Source organism: Oncorhynchus mykiss, chromosome 17 (genome assembly GCF_057628025.1).
Source record: "Oncorhynchus mykiss isolate SJ-2025 chromosome 17, ASM5762802v1, whole genome shotgun sequence".
Classification (NCBI taxonomy): domain Eukaryota; kingdom Metazoa; phylum Chordata; class Actinopteri; order Salmoniformes; family Salmonidae; genus Oncorhynchus; species Oncorhynchus mykiss.
In genome coordinates this window covers 67,810,822-67,831,997 of record NC_143038.1, presented here as the reverse complement: position 1 = coordinate 67,831,997, position 21,176 = coordinate 67,810,822, and the positions used below count along the sequence as shown (strand labels likewise).

General features: G+C 46.0%; 1 protein-coding gene across 4 annotated transcripts in view; it reads right to left on the bottom strand.

Moving 5' to 3' along the window:
- Window positions 1–21,176, bottom strand: part of LOC110494755 (SRSF protein kinase 1) — a 68,565-nt gene that overhangs the window by 3,431 nt on the left and 43,958 nt on the right. For 2 of the 4 annotated variants that reach the window (XM_036950806.2, XM_090206424.1), the window contains 11 exons: window positions 16,680–16,786; window positions 16,316–16,424; window positions 14,958–15,045; window positions 14,734–14,821; window positions 14,052–14,158; window positions 13,629–13,794; window positions 11,136–11,161; window positions 10,127–10,331; window positions 9,462–9,812; window positions 4,151–4,251; window positions 3,038–3,145 (listed from right to left, as the gene is read on the bottom strand). In XM_036950806.2, the coding sequence (XP_036806701.2) occupies window positions 3,038–3,145; window positions 4,151–4,251; window positions 9,462–9,812; window positions 10,127–10,331; window positions 11,136–11,161; window positions 13,629–13,794; window positions 14,052–14,158; window positions 14,734–14,821; window positions 14,958–15,045; window positions 16,316–16,424; window positions 16,680–16,786 (1,456 nt within the window). Of the gene's footprint in view, window positions 1–3,037; window positions 3,146–4,150; window positions 4,252–9,461; window positions 9,813–10,126; window positions 10,332–11,135; window positions 11,162–13,628; window positions 13,795–14,051; window positions 14,159–14,733; window positions 14,822–14,957; window positions 15,046–15,259; window positions 15,396–16,315; window positions 16,425–16,679; window positions 16,787–21,176 lie in introns of those variants that run through there. The other 2 variants (XM_090206422.1, XM_090206423.1) reach the window with 2 other exon arrangements.

Genomic DNA, 21,176 nt, shown 5'->3' with positions numbered 1-21,176 from the left:
ACACAGTCACAACGGTTCACATAAAACACACAGTCACAACGGTTCACATAAAACACACAGTCACAACGGTTCACATAAAACACACTGTATAAACACAGTCAAAAGAACTTGTCCTTGTACCATTACTGTCCTGTCCTCTGTGTTTTCTCTCCATAACATCTCACATTCCTTTGTGGTTTAACTGCCTTCTGAATGTCAGCACACTCCTCCTGCCCTTCAAGGACGGCTGATCTCCTGTGTGTGTGTGTGTCCTTCAGGGAACGCTCTCCTTTATGCGTCTGTGTATGTAACTAATGAACTAGACCATAGCCAGCCCTTATTGTTGTTTTGAAACGCTCAGTCATACCGACAGGGTAGACTGATGACTAGCCAGCCGGGCAGCTCAATACAAGCCCATATCAAAGTACTGTCTGCTAGGCTAGTTAGACTTACTGAGGCTATACATTTACTGAGGTGTTTCAAGTTCCTGGGGGACCTCCTTAGGAAACTAACCCGTCTATTAAAACATGCTTGTATTTGTAAGTTGTAACAGGCATTCATTTTTTGTGGTGCAGTGAAATGACTTAGTCAACATCATACAGCCCTTCTGACCTACGGTATTTCTAACAGATGAAAAACACAGAAACATTCCACATTCATTTCAACTGACAGGAACACAGAAACAACTGACAGGAACACAGAAACAACTGACAGGAACACAGAAACAACTGACAGGAACACAGAAACAACTGACAGGAACACAGAAACAACTGACAGGAACATAGAAACATTCCACGTTCATTTCAACTGACAGGAACACAGAAACAACTGACAGGAACACAGAAACAACTGACAGGAACACAGAAACAACTGACAGGAACACAGAAGCAACTGACAGGAACACAGAAACAACTGACAGGAACACAGAAACAACTGACAGGAACACAGAAACAACTGACAGGAACACAGAAACATTCCACGTTCATTTCAACTGACAGGAACACAGAAACAACTGACAGGAACACAGAAACAACTGACAGGAACACAGAAGCAACTGACAGGAACACAGAAACAACTGACAGGAACACAGAAACAACTGACAGGAACACAGAAACAACTGACAGGAACACAGAAACAACTGACAGGAACACAGAAACAACTGACAGGAACACAGAAACAACTGACAGGAACACAGAAACAACTGACAGGAACACAGAAACATTCCACGTTCATTTCAACTGACAGGAACACAGAAACAACTGACAGGAACACAGAAACAACTGACAGGAACACAGAAACAACTGACAGGAACACAAACATTCCACGTTCATTTCAACTGACAGGAACACAGAAACAACTGACAGGAACACAGAAACATTCCACGTTCATTTCAACTGACAGGAACACAGAAACAACTGACAGGAACACAGAAACATTCCACGTTCATTTCAACTGACAGGAACACAGAAACAACTGACAGGAACACAGAAACAACTGACAGGAACACAGAAACAACTGACAGGAACACAGAAACATTCCACGTTCATTTCAACTGACAGGAACACAGAAACATTCCACGTTCATTTCAAATGACAGGAACACAGAAATATTCCACGTTCATTTCAACTGACAGGAACACAGAAACATTCCACGTTAATTTCAACTGACAGGAACACAGAAACATTCCACATTAATTTCAACTGACAGGAACACAGAAACAACTGACAGGAACACAGAAACAACTGACAGGAACACAGAAACATTCCACATTCATTTCAACTGACAAGAACACAGAAACATTCCACGTTCATTTCAACTGACAGGAACACAGAAACAACTGACAGGAACACAGAAACAACTGACAGGAACACAGAAACATTCCACGTTCATTTCAACTGACAGGAACACAGAAACATTCCACATTCATTTCAACTGACAGGAACACAGAAACATTCCACGTTAATTTCAACTGACAGGAACACAGAAACATTCCACATTCATTTCAACTGACAGGAACACAGAAACATTCCACATTCATTTCAACTGACAAGAACACAGAAACATTCCACATTCATTTCAACTGACAAGAACACAGAAACAACTGACAGGAACACAGAAACATTCCACGTTCATTTCAACTGACAGGAACACAGAAATATTCCACGTTCATTTCAACTGACAGGAACACAGAAACATTCCACGTTAATTTCAACTGACAGGAACACAGAAACATTCCACATTAATTTCAACTGACAGGAACACAGAAACAACTGACAGGAACACAGAAACAACTGACAGGAACACAGAAACATTCCACATTCATTTCAACTGACAAGAACACAGAAACATTCCACGTTCATTTCAACTGACAGGAACACAGAAACAACTGACAGGAACACAGAAACATTCCACATTCATTTCAACTGACAGGAACACAGAAACATTCCACGTTAATTTCAACTGACAGGAACACAGAAACATTCCACATTAATTTCAACTGACAGGAACACAGAAACAACTGACAGGAACACAGAAACAACTGACAGGAACACAGAAACATTCCACATTCATTTCAACTGACAAGAACACAGAAACATTCCACGTTCATTTCAACTGACAGGAACACAGAAACAACTGACAGGAACACAGAAACATTCCACGTTCATTTCAACTGACAGGAACACAGAAACATTCCACATTCATTTCAACTGACAGGAACACAGAAACATTCCACGTTAATTTCAACTGACAGGAACACAGAAACATTCCACGTTCATTTCAACTGACAGGAACACAGAAACATTCCACATTCATTTCAACTGACAGGAACACAGAAACATTCCACATTCATTTCAACTGACAAGAACACAGAAACAACTGACAGGAACACAGAAACATTCCACGTTCATTTCAACTGACAGGAACACAGAAACATTCCACATTCATTTCAACTGACAGGAACACAGAAACATTCCACGTTCATTTCAACTGACAGGAACACAGAAACATTTTGGGTTGATATTACATGCAGGAGGAGTGTGTGTGTGTGTTCACCCACCATAGCAGCAGTACTCCAGATATCAGCAGGCGTCCCGTAGCCCGCTCCCATCAACACCTCCAGAGAACGGTACTGGCGAGTTTGTATGTCATCTGTAAAGTGTTTGTGCTGAGGGATGGAGAGAGAGAAAAGGACAGAAAGATAAAGGGTTCACTGATCTGAAATGACTGGCATTAATAAAACTGTTGCTAATTCAGTCATTAGTTTCATCATCTGGAGTTGATGAGAAGTGAATCTTCCTGATTAATAATTAAAACCTCTTGAGGATCAAAACCTTTTTTCTTTTCAATTTTGGCCTAAAAACAACATACCCAAATCTAAGTGCCTGTAGCTCACGATCTGAGGCAAGGATATGCTGATTCATGATACCACTTGAAAGGAAACACTTTGAAGTTTGTGGAAATGTGAAACTAATGTAGGTAGGAAGTATTGAAGGATGCATTTAAATGTTTCTAAACAGTCTGGTCTAGGGTGGTCCAGTGGCCTAGGGTGGTCCAGTGGTCCAGGGTGGTCCAGTGGTCCAGGGTGGTCCAGTGGCCTAGGGTGGTCCAGTGGCCTAGGGTGGTCCAGTGGCCTAGGGTGGTCCAGTGGCCTAGGGTGGTCCAGTGGTCCAGCGTGGTCCAGTGGCCTAGGGTGGTCCAGTGGCCTAGGGTGGTCCAGTGGCCTAGGGTGGTCCAGTGGTCTAGGGTGGTCCAGTGGTCTAGGGTGGTCCAGTGGTCTAGGGTGGTCCAGTGGCCTAGGGTGGTCCAGTGGTCAAGGGTGGTCCAGTGGTCTAGGGTGGTCCAGTGGCCTAGGGTGGTCCAGTGGTCCAGGGTGGTCCAGTGGTCCAGGGTGGTCCAGTGGTCTAGGGTGGTCCAGTGGCCTAGGGTGGTCCAGTGGTCAAGGGTGGTCCAGTGGTCTAGGGTGGTCCAGTGGCCTAGGGTGGTCCAGTGGTCTAGGGTGGTCCAGTGGTCTAGGGTGGTCCAGTGGTCTAGTGGCCTAGGGTGGTCCAGTGGCCTAGGGTGGTCCAGTGGTCTAAGCCACTGCCTCCAGAACATACACCACTGCAGAATGGGTGCCAAGTCGACCCACCACTATTTCAAAACCATCTTTCAGAATGTCTGATGTACTCACCACCCAGCAGGCGTTCCCCAGGTCAGCGATTTTGATCTGGATCTTGTCTGCATTGAGAGGTTCCAGAGGGTTGACCAACAGACTACCTGCTGCTACTTTATCTAGAGACGAGAGAGAGAGAGAACGAGAGATGGACAAGGAGAGAGGAACACAATGCATTAGCCAAGAGAACATACCTACATGACCAAAAGTAAGTGGACAGCTGCTCGTCAAACATCTCATTCCAAAATCCTGGGCATTAATATGGAGTTGTTCCCCCCTTTGCTGCTATAACAGCCTCCGCTCTTCTGGGAAGGCTTTCCACTAGATGTTGGAGCATTGCTGCTATAACAGCCTCCACTCTTCTGGGAAGGCTTTCCACTAGATGTTGGAGCATTGCTGCTATAACAGCCTCCACTCTTCTGGGAAGGCTTTCCACTAGATGTTAGAACATTCCTGCTATAACAGCCTCCGCTCTTCTGGGATGGCTTTCCACTAGATGTTAGAACATTGCTGATATAACAGCCTCAGCTCTTCTGGGAAGGCTTTCCACTAGATATTAGAACATTCCTGCTATAACAGCCTCCGCTCTTCTGGGAAGGCTTTCTACTAGATGTTGGAACATGGCTGCAGGGACTTTCTTCCATTCAGCCACAAGAGCATTAGTGAGGTTGGGCCCTGATGTTGGGCGATTCGGCCTGGCTTGCAGTCGGCGAGCCAATTCCTCCCAAAGCTGTTTGATGGGGTTGAGGTCAGGGCTCTGTGCAGGCCAGTCAAGTTACTCCACACCAATCTTGACAAAACATTTCTCTACGGACCTCGCTTTGTGCACGGGGCGGCAGGTAGCCTAGTGGTTAGAGCATTGGACTAGTAACCGAAAGGTTGCAAGATCGAATCCCCGACAAGGTAAAAATCTGCCCTTCTGCCCCTGAACAAGGCAGTTAACCCACTGTTCCTAGGCTGTCATTGAAAAAAAAAAAAATTGTTCTTAACTGACTTGCCTAGTCAAATAAAAGGTAAAATAAAAAAATGAATTCTCATTCTGAAACAGGAAAGGGCCTTTCCCAAACTTGCAACAAAGTTGGAAGCACAGAGTCGTCTAGAATGTCAATATTTCCCTTCACTGGAACTAAGGGGCCTAGCCCGAACCATGAAAATCCCCAGACCATTATTACTCCTCCATCTAACTTTACAGTTGGCACTATGCATTCGGTCAGGTAGCGTTCTCCATCATCCGCCAAACCCAGATTAGTCCGTAGGACTTCCAGATGGTGAAGCGTGATTTATCACTCCTGAGAACGCGTTTCCATGTAGCTCACAACGAACAGTTCTTGTGCTGACGTTGCTTCCAGAGGCAGTTTGGAACTCGGTGGTGAGTATTGCAACAGAGTACAGACGATTTTTACTCGCTTTCAGCACTCGGTGGTTCTGTTCTGTGAGCTTGTGTGGCCTACCACTTCATGACAGAGCCGTTGTTGCTCCCAGACGTTTCCACTTCACAACAGCACTTACAGTTGGCCGGGGAAGCGCTACCAGGGCAGAAATGTGACGAACTGACTTGTTGGAAAGGTGGCATCCTACAACGGCGCCACGTTGAAAGTCTCTGAGCTCTTCAGTAAAGGCCATTCTACTGCAATGTTTGTCAGTGGAGATTGCATGGCTGTTTGCTTGACTTTATACACCTGTCAGCAGCGGGTGTGGCTGAAATAGCAGAATCCACTCATTTGAAGGGGTGTCCACAAACTTTTGTATCACAGGAGGTTGGTGGCATCTGAATTGGGGAGGACAAGCTTGTAATAATGACTGGAGAGGAATCAGTGGAATGGTATCAAATACATCAAACACATGGTCTCCAGGTGTGAGACATGCCATTTGTCCTGTTCTGGCCATTATTATGAGCCGTCCTCCTCTCAGCAGCCTCCACTGTTATATATATACAGTGCCTTGCGAAAGTATTCGCCCCCCTTAAACTTTGCGACCTTTTGCCACATTTCAGGCTTCAAACATAAAGATATAAAACTGTATTTTTTTGTGAAGAATCAACAACAAGTGGGACACAATCATGAAGTGGAATGACATTTATTGGATATTTCAAACTTTTTTAACAAATAAAAAACTGAAAAATTGGGCGTGAAAAATTATTCAGCCCCTTTACTTTCAGTGCAGCAAACTCTCTCCAGAAGTTCAGTGAGGATCTCTGAATGATCCAATGTTGACCTAAATGACTAATGATGATAAATACAATCCACCTGTGTGTAATCAAGTCTCCGTATAAATGCACCTGCACTGTAATAGTCTCAGAGGTCCGTTAAAAGCACAGAGAGCATCATGAAGAACAAGGAACACACCAGGCAGGTCCGAGATACTGTTGTGAAGAAGTTTAAAGCCGGATTTGGATACAAAAATATTTCCCAAGCTTTAAACATCCCAAGGAGCACTGTGCAAGCGATAATATTGAAATGGAAGGAGTATCAGACCACTGCAAATCTACCAAGACCTGGCCGTCCCTCTAAACTTTCAGCTCATACAAGGAGAAGACTGATCAGAGATGCAGCCAAGAGGCCCATGATCACTCTGGATGAACTGCAGAGATCTACAGCTGAGGTGGGAGACTCTGTCCATAGGACAACAATCAGTCGTATATTGCACAAATCTGGCCTTTATGGAAGAGTGGCAAGAAGAAAGCCATTTCTTAAAGAAATCCATAAAAAGTGTCGTTTAAAGTTTGCCACAAGCCACCTGGGAGACACACCAAACATGTGGAAGAAGGTGCTCTGGTCAGATGAAACCAAAATTGAACTTTTTGGCAACAATGCAAAACGTTATGTTTGGCGTAAAAGCAACACAGCTGAACACACCATCCCCACTGTCAAACATGGTGGTGGCAGCATCATGGTTTGGGCCTGCTTTTCTTCAGCAGGGACAGGGAAGATGGTTAAAATTGATGGGAAGATGGATGGAGCCAAATACAGGACATTTCTGGAAGAAAACCAAATAACAACTAAGACTTGTCTTCCAACAAGACAATGATCCAAAACATAAAGCAAAATCTACAATGGAATGGTTCAAAAATAAACATATCCAGGTGTTATAATGGCCAAGTCAAAGTCCAGACCTGAATCCAATCGAGAATCTGTGGAAAGAACTGAAAACTGCTGTTCACAAATGCTCTCCATCCAACCTCACTGAGCTCGAGCTGTTTTGCAAGAAGGAATGGAAAAAAATTCAGTCTCTCAATGTGCAAAACTGATAGAGACAAACCCCAAGCGACTTACAGCTGTAATCGCAGCAAAAGGTGGCGCTACAAAGTATTAACTTAAGGGGGCTGAATAATTTTGCACGCCCAATTTTTCAGTTTTTGATTTGTTAAAAAAGTTTGAAATATCCAATAAATGTCGTTCCACTTCATGATTGTGTCCCACTTGTTGTTGATTCTTCACAAAAAAATACAGTTTTATATCTTTATGTTTGAAGCCTGAAATGTGGCAAAAGGTCGCAAAGTTCAAGGGGGCCGAATACTTTCGCAAGGCACTGTATATATATAGAGTTTATTGTGCTGTCCACAAAAAGTCCCTGCGAAGAGAGGAAAGAGAGGAGGAAAACGAAGGAGATTGAAAGAGTACCGAAGAGGTGATATTAGAAGCACTTAAGGAGGTTAGTGGGGAGACTAACATACCACCTCGCCTACAGATAACACTACAGATACCACCACAGACAACACTACAGATACCACCACAGATAACACTACAAATATTGCCACGCCCACAGATAACACTACAGATACCACTACAGATACCACCGCGCTTACAGACTACACTAGACAACACTACAGATACCACCACGCCTACAGACAACACTACAGATACCACCACGCCTACAGACAACTCTACAGACACCACCACGCCTACAGACAACACTACAGACACCACCACGCCTACAGACAACACCACAGATACCACCACAGATACCACCACAGATACCACCACAGATACCACTACAGACAACACTACAGATACCACTACAGACAACACTACAGATACCACTACAGACAACACTACAGATACCACTACAGACAACACTACAGATACCACTACAGACAACACTACAGATACCACTACAGACAACACTACAGATACCACTACAGACAACACTACAGATACCACCACAGATACCACTACAGATACCACCACGCCTACAGACAACACTACAGATACCACCACAGATACCACCACGCCTACAGATAACACTACAGATACCACCACGCCTACAGACAACTCTACAGATAACACTACAGACACCACCACGCCTACAGACAACACTACAGACACCACCACGCCTACAGACAACACCACAGATACCACCACAGATACCACCACAGATACCACTACAGATACCACTACAGATACCACTACAGATACCTCCACAGATACCACTACAGATACCACTACAGATACCACTACAGATACCACTACAGATACCACTACAGATACCACTACAGATACCACTACAGATACCACTACAGATACCACCACAGATACCACCACAGATACCACCACAGATACCACTACAGATACCACCACAGATACCTCCACAGATACCACTACAGATACCTCCACGGATACCACTACAGATACCACCACAGATACCAGTACAGATACCAGTACAGATACCACTACAGATACAACTACAGATACCACCACAGATACCACTACAGATACCACTACAGATACCACTACAGATACCACTACAGATACCACCAGATACCACTACAGATACCTCCACAGATACCACTACAGATACCTCCACAGATACCTCCACAGATACCACTACAGATACCACTACAGATACCACTACAGATACCACTACAGATACCACTACAGATACCACTACAGATACCACTACAGATACCACTACAGATACCACCACAGATACCACTACAGATACCACTACAGATACCACTACAGATACCACTACAGATACCACTACAGATACCACTACAGATACCACTACAGATACCACTACAGATACCACCACAGATACCACCACAGATACCACCACAGATACCACCACAGATACCACTACAGATACCACCACAGATACCACTACAGATACCACTACACATATCGGCGCACCGTCAGCTGGAGTGTATTCAGTGAGGTGAAACATTCAGAATGTTGCAGAAAGACACGTAAGGAGTAGATCTGACGATCATTTAATCTACATGTTAGAGACACGTGTGATCTACATGACACCTCTGTTCCATCTGAATGTTCTGGAACGCTGTGGCTTCCTGATGAAGTACCCAGCACAGTGCCACTTCTCCACCACTAACCGTTCCTCTCCTCCTCCTCCTCTTCATCCTCTATTCCAGGCATCACCTTAGTCTCCATCTCGCTCTCCTTCCCTTGCTCTCTCCCTTGTTTACCATCTGTACCAGGATCGTGTGGGTCACCGGGACCTTTGCCGTTGTACTCTGGGTAAGTTGCATTGACCGGCAGGTCACGACCCTCCGTGCTGGCGTTGAGTTTGTTGGCTTTCTGTTGGTCCTCTTCGTCTTTCTCCTCTTCTTCCTCAGTCCTCTGTACCTCCTGGCTTGCAGTGTCTTCCTCTCTGTGGCCATTGCAGGTCACCTCCATCCTGCTCTCCTCCTCCTCCTCCTCTTTCTCTTCCGGTTTATCTGGACCTGGGTCAATGCAACAGATCAGTCAGTCAGTCACACAAATAGCAATCGATACACTGCCGTGATCGCCAAACGGAAGAAAACGGCCTGAAACAGGGAAGGTACTACGTCAACTTATGCAAGAACTGGCCGAAATGTTTTGCTGTAGCATGTCCTAATGTACACGATCCAGGTCACCAACTCTGGTCCCATGATATATGGTTAAAATAAACATATGCCTTTCAGTTCCTTTAAAAAAGGAAACAGAATCTAAGAGAGGTCCGCAGCATCGTTCTGAACTAGATTAAAGGTGAAGCACAGTCCCCGGGTGGGTTTACCTGCTGTGAAATCATTAGCTATGTCCTGTAGTGTGTCAGACAAGGGCGGGGGGGTGTCTGCAGTGGTCTCTTCCTCCCCCTCCTCCTCTTCCTCTCCTCCTTCCGGCGCTCCCTCCATCTCCTGAATCCTCTTCTCTAACATCTCTGCCTGCTTCTTCTGTTTCTTCTTCATCTTCTTCTTCTTGTTCTTAGACATCTTCACCGTCTGAGGGGCGAGGAGAGAGACGACGAGAGGGGCAAGGATGAGAGGAGAGGGACGACGAGAGGAGAGGGGCAAGGACGAGAGGAGAGGGACGACGAGAGGAGAGGGACGACGAGAGGGACGACGAGAGGAGAGGGACGACGAGAGGAGAGGGACGACGAGAGGAGAGGGGCAAGGACGAGAGGAGAGGGGCAAGGACGAGAGGAGAGGGATGACGAGGAGAAGAGGGACGAGGAGGAGAGGGACGAGGAGGAGAGGGACGAGGAGAGGGATGACGAGGAGGAGAGGGACGAGGAGAGGGATGACGAGGAGAAGAGGGACGAGGCGAGGAACGAGGAGAGTTAAGGAGAGGGGTGATGAGAAGAGGGGGGAGAGAGGGGATGGATAAGGGGGAGAGGATACGGATAAGGAGAGGATACGGATAAGGAGAGGAGACGGATAAGGAGAGGAGACGGATAAGGAGAGGAGACGGATAAGGGGGAGAGGGATGAGGAGAGGATATCGATAATGAGAGAATGATAAAGGGGAGAGGGATAAGATGAGGAGGTAAGGAGAGGATATGGATAATGAGAGAATGATAAGGGGGAGAGGGATGAGATGAGGAGGGGGCAACGGGAGGGAGATTAAAATGAAAACATGGGAAGAGAGGGTGTAAGGTTTGGACTACTGTACCATTTGTAAAACCATTGCTCAGTGTGAACAGAACCACCCACTCCAACACATTATCTGGTAGATACAGCTGGTAGCAGCCACCACACACACAAAATAACATGCTTTCAGAAATAACACAAAGACTGATAGACTCACTGGTTTGGGTGCTGGAGCTGTGCTTACTGTGGAGAGAGAGAACATTTTAGTCAGTGTTATATCCTCAGCAAAATAACAACTAAACCAGCAGCAAAGGTGATAAGTCAAATCTGCCTCAGTAATTAGCATGCAGTTTCAGTCGTACAGTGTGCATGTACTTTGTGTGCGTGTGTGTGTGTGTGTACATGTGCTCTGATTCACACACAGCAGTTCTGACAACCTCTCCAGTGTCGTGGACCAGCGGGACTCTCACACCATCTCCGCCTGAGACGGTTATTTTTGCACCAAAACCCAGTGACTCACTGAACACCTATTTTTTTATAGCCTTCGTGGTTTTGCATAATGGCCTGTTCTCTCGTGTCTTCTCCTCTGTCTGTTGAATAATGGCCTGTCCTCTCGTGTCTTCTCCTCTGTCTGTTGGATAATGGCCTGTTCTCTCGTGTCTTCTCCTCTGTCTGTTGAATAATGGCCTGTTCTCTCATGTCTTCTCCTGTCTGTTGAATAATGGCCTGTTCTCTCGTGTCTTCTCCTCTGTCTGTTGAATAATGGCCTGTTCTCTCATGTCTTCTCCTGTCTGTTGAATAATGGCCTGTTCTCTCGTGTCTTCTCCTCTGTCTGTTGGACAATGGCCTGTTCTCTCGTGTCTTCTCCTCTGTCTGTTGGATAATGGCCTGTTCTCGCGTGTCTTCTCCTATGTCTGTTGAATAATGGCCTGTTCTCTCGTGTCTTCTCCTCTGTCTGTTGAATAATGGCCTGTTCTCTCGTGTCTTCTCCTGTCTGTTGAATAATGGCATGTTCTCTCGTGTCTTCTCTGTTGCATAATGGCCTGTTCTCTCGTGTCTTCTCCTCTGTCTGTTGAATAATGGCCTGTTCTCTCGTGTCTTCTCCTCTGTCTGTTGAATAATGGCCTGTTCTCTCATGTCTTCTCCTCTGTCTGTTGAATAATGGCCTGTTCTCTCGTGTCTTCTCCTGTCTGTTGAATAATGGCCTGTTCTCTCGTGTCTTCTCCTCTGTCTGTTGGATAATGGCCTGTTCTCTCGTGTCTTCTCCTCTGTCTGTTGGATAATGGCCTGTTCTCTCGTGTCTTCTCCTCTGTCTGTTGAATAATGGCCTGTTCTCTCATGTCTTCTCCTCTGTCTGTTGAATAATGGCCTGTTCTCTCGTGTCTTCTCCTGTCTGTTGAATAATGGCCTGTTCTCTCGTGTCTTCTCCTCTGTCTGTTGGATAATGGCCTGTTCTCGCGTGTCTTCTCCTATGTCTGTTGGATAATGGCCTGTCCTCTCGTGTCTTCTCCTCTGTCTGTTGGATAATGGCCTGTTCTCTCGTGTCTTCTCCTCTGTCTGTTGAATAATGGCCTGTCCTCTCGTGTCTTCTCCTCTGTCTGTTGGATAATGGCCTGTTCTCTCGTGTCTTCTCCTCTGTCTGTTGAATAATGGCCTGTTCTCGCGTGTCTTCTCCTATGTCTGTTGGATAATGGCCTGTCCTCTCGTGTCTTCTCCTCTGTCTGTTGGATAATGGCCTGTTCTCGCGTGTCTTCTCCTATGTCTGTTGGATAATGGCCTGTCCTCTCGTGTCTTCTCCTCTGTCTGTTGAATAATGGCCTGTTCTCTCGTGTCTTCTCCTCTGTCTGTTGAATAATGGCCTGTTCTCTCGTGTCTTCTCCTGTCTGTTGAATAATGGCCTGTTCTCTCGTGTCTTCTCCTCTGTCTGTTGGATAATGGCCTGTTCTCTCGTGTCTTCTCCTCTGTCTGTTGGATAATGGCCTGTTCTCTCCTGTCTTCTCCTGTCTGTTGAATAATGGCCTGTTCTCTCGTGTCTTCTCCTCTGTCTGAGGCTGTTAGAGTTAGAACTACAGCAGCTCTCCCTCTCAATGTCACCCCTACCATTACAGATGGATCAGCATCAGACAGCTAGATAAAAGGGTCGTTTCATCACTTCAACACCACACCGGAACAAAGCCCAGTCTCATCTCAATCCATATCTACCATCAACTACTTTTATCACCAATCTAAACGCTAGGCTCAGTCTTTAGATATCAAGTCTCTCAGTAAATCGTCAGATGATTTGCCTCTGATGCTTGTGTGTCTGAATTTCCCTACAAAACTCTTGATGTACCAGCAAAACAGGAATCGAGACAATGACTGCATAACCTCAATGTTTTTTCCTATTTGTTCTGATCATTCTCCCAGACTGAAAGGCTGAATGTCTGGCTTGGCTTGGCAGGGCTCACTCTTTTTGTTCAGAACACTGGGACAAAGAACCATACAAAAAAATATATGATCCTTTGAAGAGCTTAGAATTAGGAGCTTCCGAGTGAAAAGCACTAATTAATACAATCTCATTATTCACCAGCATGCCAAGCCCTGATGGTGATGCTATTATGTCCATGTTTACACAGCTTTCCAACACTGCACCGTGTTCATTCAAAATGGTGGATGTGAGGGGTCAGTTACCAGCAGCCATCTTCCTGACATAGTGTGTGTGTGTGTGTACCTGCGGAACCGGAGGGGGGTGGAGCTCCAGTCCTCTGCCATTCTGTTGCCTCGGCAGCCATCTTCTTGATGTAGGGCTCGTTGACCGTCAACAGGATGTTCTCTGGCTTGATGTCTGTATGGATGATCTTACACTTGGAGTGAAGGTAGTCCAGGCCCTGGAGAACCTACAGGAGGGCAGAGGATCAGTAAGACCACGGCTGTATCGGAGGGTTTCAACATTGAGGGAACATTCCCCAAATTCCAGTTGGAGGACTCCTGGAACCATGGAAACGTTTGGTAAAATTTCTGGAATTTTAAACCTGCATTCAATAACAATTACTAACAGTTTCAGCATTAAAATTCTGTAGAGTCAAATGTTTGTTTTTGCAATCAAGACCTGGAACGCACCCAATGTGTGAGAAATAAGTTGTGTTGTTTTTACCTGTCGTATGATGCTCTTGACGCAGGGCAGAGGAAGGCCCTGGTAGTTAGACTTGATGATCCACTTCAGCAGGTGATGACCCAGAACCTCAAACACCATACAGACATCTGACAGGAGAGGTCAAGGACCTGTACAGGACTAGTACAGGACAGCATGGGAGAGGTGGGAAGCCTAACTCAAAACACACACCCCCTTGTCATTCGCCCTTATGCATTTGGCTTACACCTACGCAATATAAAATGTGAACACCTAAAAGATTCTGCAAAGAACCAATATGGAAGTGGGCACACCAACCCAGAACTCATTACCAACTCTTCAAGAAGCTAGGCATGCTGGGACGGAGTCTGGGCTGGTTGCCTGGACACCCAGCTGTGATCAGGATGTAACGGTCTCTAGCTAGGGGGGATAGAGAAACTGTCAGTACAATTGTGCTTCTGTGTGTGTCCTCTAGCTGGAATGTGTTGTGTTGCCAAACGTCCAGACAATGCTGGCCAAACGTCAGCAAGGCAGGGACACATCTGTAAACCACCAATAGTTAGTGGCAGGACTTGGGCAATGAATCTTTTAAGGCTCATAATATTGACCAATAGCAGGAATCTTGGAATATGCCGGTTCTCTCTTGATGTCAGTTTTCATACTATGTTGAACAGCAGTGTTGTCGTGGATGTTTAACTGAGGATACGAGTTCCGTTCATGCCAGAGATCTTGAAGTCATCCAGTAACTGAACTACCCTCTCCCTGCTGGGGTCCTTCTGGTCCGTGTTCCTGACCTGGAACACACATTAATACTAATCATATTGAGTAGAAGTGAGTGAGAGAGAGAGGGAGAGTGAGAGAGAGGGAGAGTGAGTGAGTGAGTGAGTGAGTGAGTGAGTGAGTGAGTGAGAGTGTATATGTGTTCCTCACTGATCTCAGCAGCTTGATCTCATCCAGGGCTGTCTCAGTGTAATGCTCTGCACTCTTCACCACCTTCATGGCCACAAAACACTTCCCTCTAGAAATAACAGGACAACATTTGTTACACACTGAAACACACACTGAAACACACACTGAAACACCAATAAGCCTGTACCACTTTAACAGGCCTTGCCTCAGCACCATTTACACAGACAGAACTTACTGTATGTCCCAGGGCAACCACACAGTGGAACAGACAGAACTTACTGTATGTCCCAGGGCAACCACACATTTACACAGACAGAACTTGCTGTATGTCCCAGGCCAACCACACAGTGGAACAGACAGAACTTACTGTATGTCCCAGGCCAACCACACATTTACACAGACAGAACTTACTGTATGTCCCAGGCCAACCACACATTTACACAGACATAACTTACTGTATGTCCCAGGCCAACCACACAGTGGAACAGACAGAACTTACTGTATGTCCCAGGGCAACCACACGGTGGAACAGACAGAACTTACTGTATGTCCCAGGGCAACCACACAGTGGAACAGACAGAACTTACTGTATGTCCCAGGGCAACCACACATTTACACAGACAGAAGTTACTGTATGTCCCAGGGCAACCACACATTTACATAGACAGAACTTACTGTATGTCCCAGGGCAACCACACAGTGGAACAGACAGAACTTACTGTATGTCCCAGGCCAACCACACATTTACACAGACAGAACTTACTGTATGTCCCAGGGCAACCACACAGTGGAACAGACAGAACTTACTGTATGTCCCAGGCCAACCACACAGTGGAACAGACAGAACTTACTGTATGTCCCAGGGCAACCACACAGTGGAACAGACAGAACTTACTGTATGTCCCAGGGCAACCACACATTTACACAGACAGAACTTACTGTATGTCCCAGGGCAACCACACAGTGGAACAGACAGAACTTACTGTATGTCCCAGGGCAACCACACATTTACACAGACAGAACTTACTGTATGTCCCAGGGCAACCACACAGTGGAACAGACAGAACTTAATGTATGTCCCAGGGCAACCACACATTTACACAGACAGAACGTACTGTATGTCCCAGGCCAACCACACAGTGGAACAGACAGAACTTACTGTATGTCCCAGGGCAACCACACAGTGGAACAGACAGAACTTACTGTATGTCCCAGGGCAACCACACATTTACACAGACAGAACTTACTGTATGTCCCAGGGCAACCACACATTTACACAGACAGAACTTACTGTATGTCCCAGGGCAACCACACAGTGGAACAGACAGAACTTACTGTATGTCCCAGGGCAACCACACATTTACACAGACAGAACTTACTGTATGTCCCAGGCCAACCACACGGTGGAGAAATGTCCCCAGCCCAGCTTCCTGATCACATGGTATCTACCATTGAACAGGTCTCCTATCTTCACATGGTGGTAACCTCCTGCAATAGTAACACATAATAGTTGGATGTGTGTGTGTGTTGTACCTCTACAGTAGTCAGTATGTGTGTGCTACCTCCACAGTAGTCAGTATGTGTGTGTGTATCATACCTCTACAGTAGTCAGTGTGTGTGTGTGTGTGTATCATACCTCTACAGTAGTCAGTATGTGTGTGTGTATCATACCTCCACAGTAGTCAGTATGTGTGTGGTACCTCCACAATAGTCAGTATGTGTGTGTGTCTGTGTGTATCATACCTCTACAGTAGTCATTGGGGTCTTCCTGCTCCTCATCGTCAGAGCCCAGTATCTCCTCATCCTGGTCTGGGAGAGGAGAGTCATTCTGCTGGGACGCAGGGTCTGGCCTGGAGGGAGAGAGAGAGAAAGAGAGGGAGGGATAATTGAGAGAGAAGGGTGAAGGGGGACAGGAGGGAGAGAGGGGACAGGAGAGAGAGAGAAAGAGAGATGGAGAGACAGACGGCGAGAGAGAAAGATTAGACAAAGCTTATCTTTTTCATTCAAATGGCAGAAATTTCTCTAATTTTGTGCACAAGTTTATTTACATCCCTACTGGTGAGTATTTCTCCTTTCTCAAAACAATCAATCCAGCTTACAAGTGTGGCATATCAAGAAGCCTGGGACAATGTGCTGGGACAATAAACGGCCACTTCAAAATGTACAGTTTAAAATGTAGTCTCCAAGATGAGGGAGCGTGCTATTGGCATGCTGACTGTGGTAATACCAGTCAGCAATGCTCATTTCTCTACCATAAGCCACCTCTAATGTTGCTTTAGAGAATTTGGCAGTATGTCCAACCGGCCTCACAACCACAGACCACACGTAACCCTGCTAGCCCAGGACCTCCACATCTGGCTTCTTCACCAGCGGGATGATCTGAGGGGTTGAGAAGTATTTCTGGAATAATGTCCCAGTGGGCATGCCTGGCTACAGGACTGTTTTGCTATTACAGACTGGAATATGTTCCGGGATTCTTCCGAAGGCATTGAGGAGTACACCACATCAGTCACTGGCTTAATCAATAATTGTATCGAGGACGTCCCCCCCCACAGTGACTGTACACACATACCCCAACCAGAAGCCATGGATTATACAGGCAACATTTGCACTGAGTTAACGGGTAGAGATGCCGCTTTCAAGGAGCGGGACCCTAACCCAGAAGCTTATAAGAAATCCTGTTCTGACTTCCAACGAACCATCAAACAGGCGAAGCGTCAATACAGGACTAAGATCGAATTGTACGACACCGGCTCTGACGCTCGTCAGATGTGGCAGGGCTTGCAAACTATTACAGACTACAAAGGGAAGCACAGCCGAGAGCTGCCCAGTGACACGAGCCTACCAGACGAGCTAAATAACTTCCATGCTCGCCTCGAGGCAAGTAACACTGAAGCACGCATGAGAGCGTCAGATGTTCCGGACGACTGTGTGATCACACGCTTATTGGTTGCAGATAGCAAGACCTATAAACAGGTTAACATTCACAAGGCCAGACGGATTACCAGGACGCGTACTCAGAGCATGCGCTGACCAACTGGCAAGTGTCTTCACTGACATTTTCAACCTCTCCCTGTCTGAGTCTAATACCAGCATAGTCCCTGTGCCCAAGAACACTAAGGTAAACTGCCTAAATGACTACTGACCCGTAGCACTCACGTCTATAGCCATGAAATGCTTTGAAAGGCTGGTCATGGCTCACATCAACACCATTATCCCAGAAATCCTAGACCCACTCCAATTTGCATACAGCCCTAACAGAGCCTCAGATGATGCAATCTCTATTACAATCCACACTGCCCTTTCACACCTGGACAAAAGGAACACTTATGTGAGAATGCTATTCACTAACTACAGCTCAGCGTTCAACACCACAGTGCCCTCAAAGCTCATGACTAAGCCAAGGACCCTGGGACTAAACACCTCACTCTGCAAGGACCGAGCACGCCCCCATTCTCATCGACGGGGATGTAGCGGAGCAGGTTGAGAGCTTCAAGATCCTTGGTGTCCACATCACCAACAAACTAACATGGTCCAAGCACACCAAGACGGTCATGAAGAGGTCACAACCAAACCTATTCCCCCTCAGGAGACAGAAAAGATTTAGCATGGGTCCTCAGATCCTCAAAAGGTTCTTCATCTGCACCATTGAGAGCATCCAGACGGGTTGCATCACTGCCTTGTATGGCATTTGCTCGGCCTCACTACAGAGGGTAGGGAGTACGGCCCAGTACATCACTAGGGCCAAGCTTCCTGCCATCCAGGACCTCTATAGCAGGCGGTGTCAGAGGGCCCTAAAAATTGTCATAGACTGCAGCCAACCTAGTCATAGACTGTTCTCTCTGCTACCACACAGCAAGCAGTACCGGAGCGCCAAGTCGAGGTCCAAAAGGCTTCTTAACAGCTTCTACCCCCAAGCCATAAGACTCCTGAACAGCTAATCAAATGTCTCCACAGACTATTTGTATTGCCCCCCCCCCCGCTACTGTTTATTATCTATGCACAGTCACTTTAATAACTCTACCTACATGTACATATTACCTTGACACCGGTGCCTCCGCACATTGACTCTGTACCGGTACCCCCTGTATATAGCCCCACTATTGACTCTGTACCATTACCCCCTGTATATAGCCTCCACATTGACTCTGTACCGGTACCCCCTGTATATAGCCTCCACATTGACTCTGTACTGGTACCCCCTGTATAGAGCCTCCACATTGACTCTGTACCGGTATCCCCTGTATAGAGCCTCCACATTGACTCTGTACCGGTACTCCCTGTATAGAGCCTCCACATTGACTCTGTACCGGTACCCCCTGTATATAGCCTCCACATTGACTCTATACCGGTACCCCCTGTATATAGCCTCCACATTGACTCTGTACCGGTACTCCCTGTATAGAGCCTCCACATTGACTCTGTACCGGTACTCCCTGTATAGAGCCTCCACATTGACTCTGTACCGGTACCCCCTGTATATAGCCTCCACATTGACTCTGTACTGGTACCTCCTGTATAGAGCCTCCACATTGACTCTGTACCGGTACTCCCTGTATAGAGCCTCCACATTGACTCTGTACCGGTACCCCCTGTATATAGCCTCCACATTGACTCTGTACTGGTACCTCCTGTATAGAGCCTCCACATTGACTCTGTACCGGTATCCCCTGTATAGAGCCTCCACATTGACTCTGTACCGGTACTCCCTGTATAGAGCCTCCACATTGACTCTGTACCGGTACCCCCTGTATATAGCCTCCACATTGACTCTATACCGGTACCCCCTGTATATAGCCTCCACATTGACTCTGTACCGGTACCCCCTGTATATAGCCCCACTATTGACTCTGTACCGGTACCCCCTGTATATAGCCTCCACATTGACTCTGTACCGGTACCCCCTGTATATAGCCTCCACATTGACTCTGTACTGGTACCCCCTGTATAGAGCCTCCACATTGACTCTGTACCGGTACCCCCTGTATAGAGCCTCCACATTGACTCTGTACCGGTACTCCCTGTATAGAGCCTCCACATTGACTCTGTACCGGTACCCCCTGTATATAGCCTCCACATTGACTCTATACCGGTACCCCCTGTATAGAGCCTCCACATTGACTCTGTACCTGTACCCCCTGTATAGAGCCTCCACATTGACTCTGTACCGGTACTCCCTGTATAGAGCCTCCACATTGACTCTGTACCGGTACTCCCTGTATAGAGCCTCCACATTGACTCTGTACCGGTACCCCCTGTTTATAGCCTCCACATTGACTCTGTATCGGTACCCCCTGTATATAGCCTCCACATTGACTCTGTACCGGTACTGAATATGGAAGACTCATGTTAAAAGGAACCACCAGCTTTCATATGGTCTCATGTTCTGAGCAAGGAACTGAAACATTAGCTTTCTTACATAGCACATATTGCACTTTTACTTTCTTCTCCAACACTTTGTTTTTGCATTATTTAAACCAAATTGAACAGGCTTCATTATTTATTTGAGGCTAAATTGAATTTATTGATGTATTATATTAAGTTAAAACAAGTGTTCATTCAGTATTGTTGTAATTGTCATTATTACAAATAAAAATGTAAAATAAAAATGTTTATTTTTCATTTAAAATCGGACGATTAATCGGTATCGGCTTTTTTGGTCCTCCAACAATCGGTATCGGTGGTGAAAAGTCAGTCGGTCGACCTCTAGCCTATATATAGACTATCAACAGCAGTATAGTTTGAAACTTACTTCATGCAATTTTTTTCAACTATGGCCTTTTTGAGGAGAGAAGCATCGATCCATCCTATTGCTTGCTGAATGGCTATAAAAATAGGCTGCAGCTTTGACAATGAACAGACAGGGCGGTTTGAATGACGAGAGTGACATGTAACCTAGCTCTGCGGTGACGTGATCATATTGGCCAAACTGATACCTTACAAATGTAAAAACAGGCAGAGAGATATGTATTAATTCATTCACACAACGAATACACAGACCTGTCATTCACAGTGCACAGCCTGTCAGTGGCAGCTTCCCAGAAAACAATTTATATTGGTCAACAGCTTATGTTGCAAAAATATTAAAATATCAAACCTGTTCTGAATAAATAATTGACGGATTGTGGCAAGACGATATTTCACAATTGGTGTGAAGGACTTCATAAACAAAGACGTGGCTTCTGTTTGTTTATTTCTTCCTAATTATTCAGTCGAAAACAACAGACTTGGTGAGAAAGG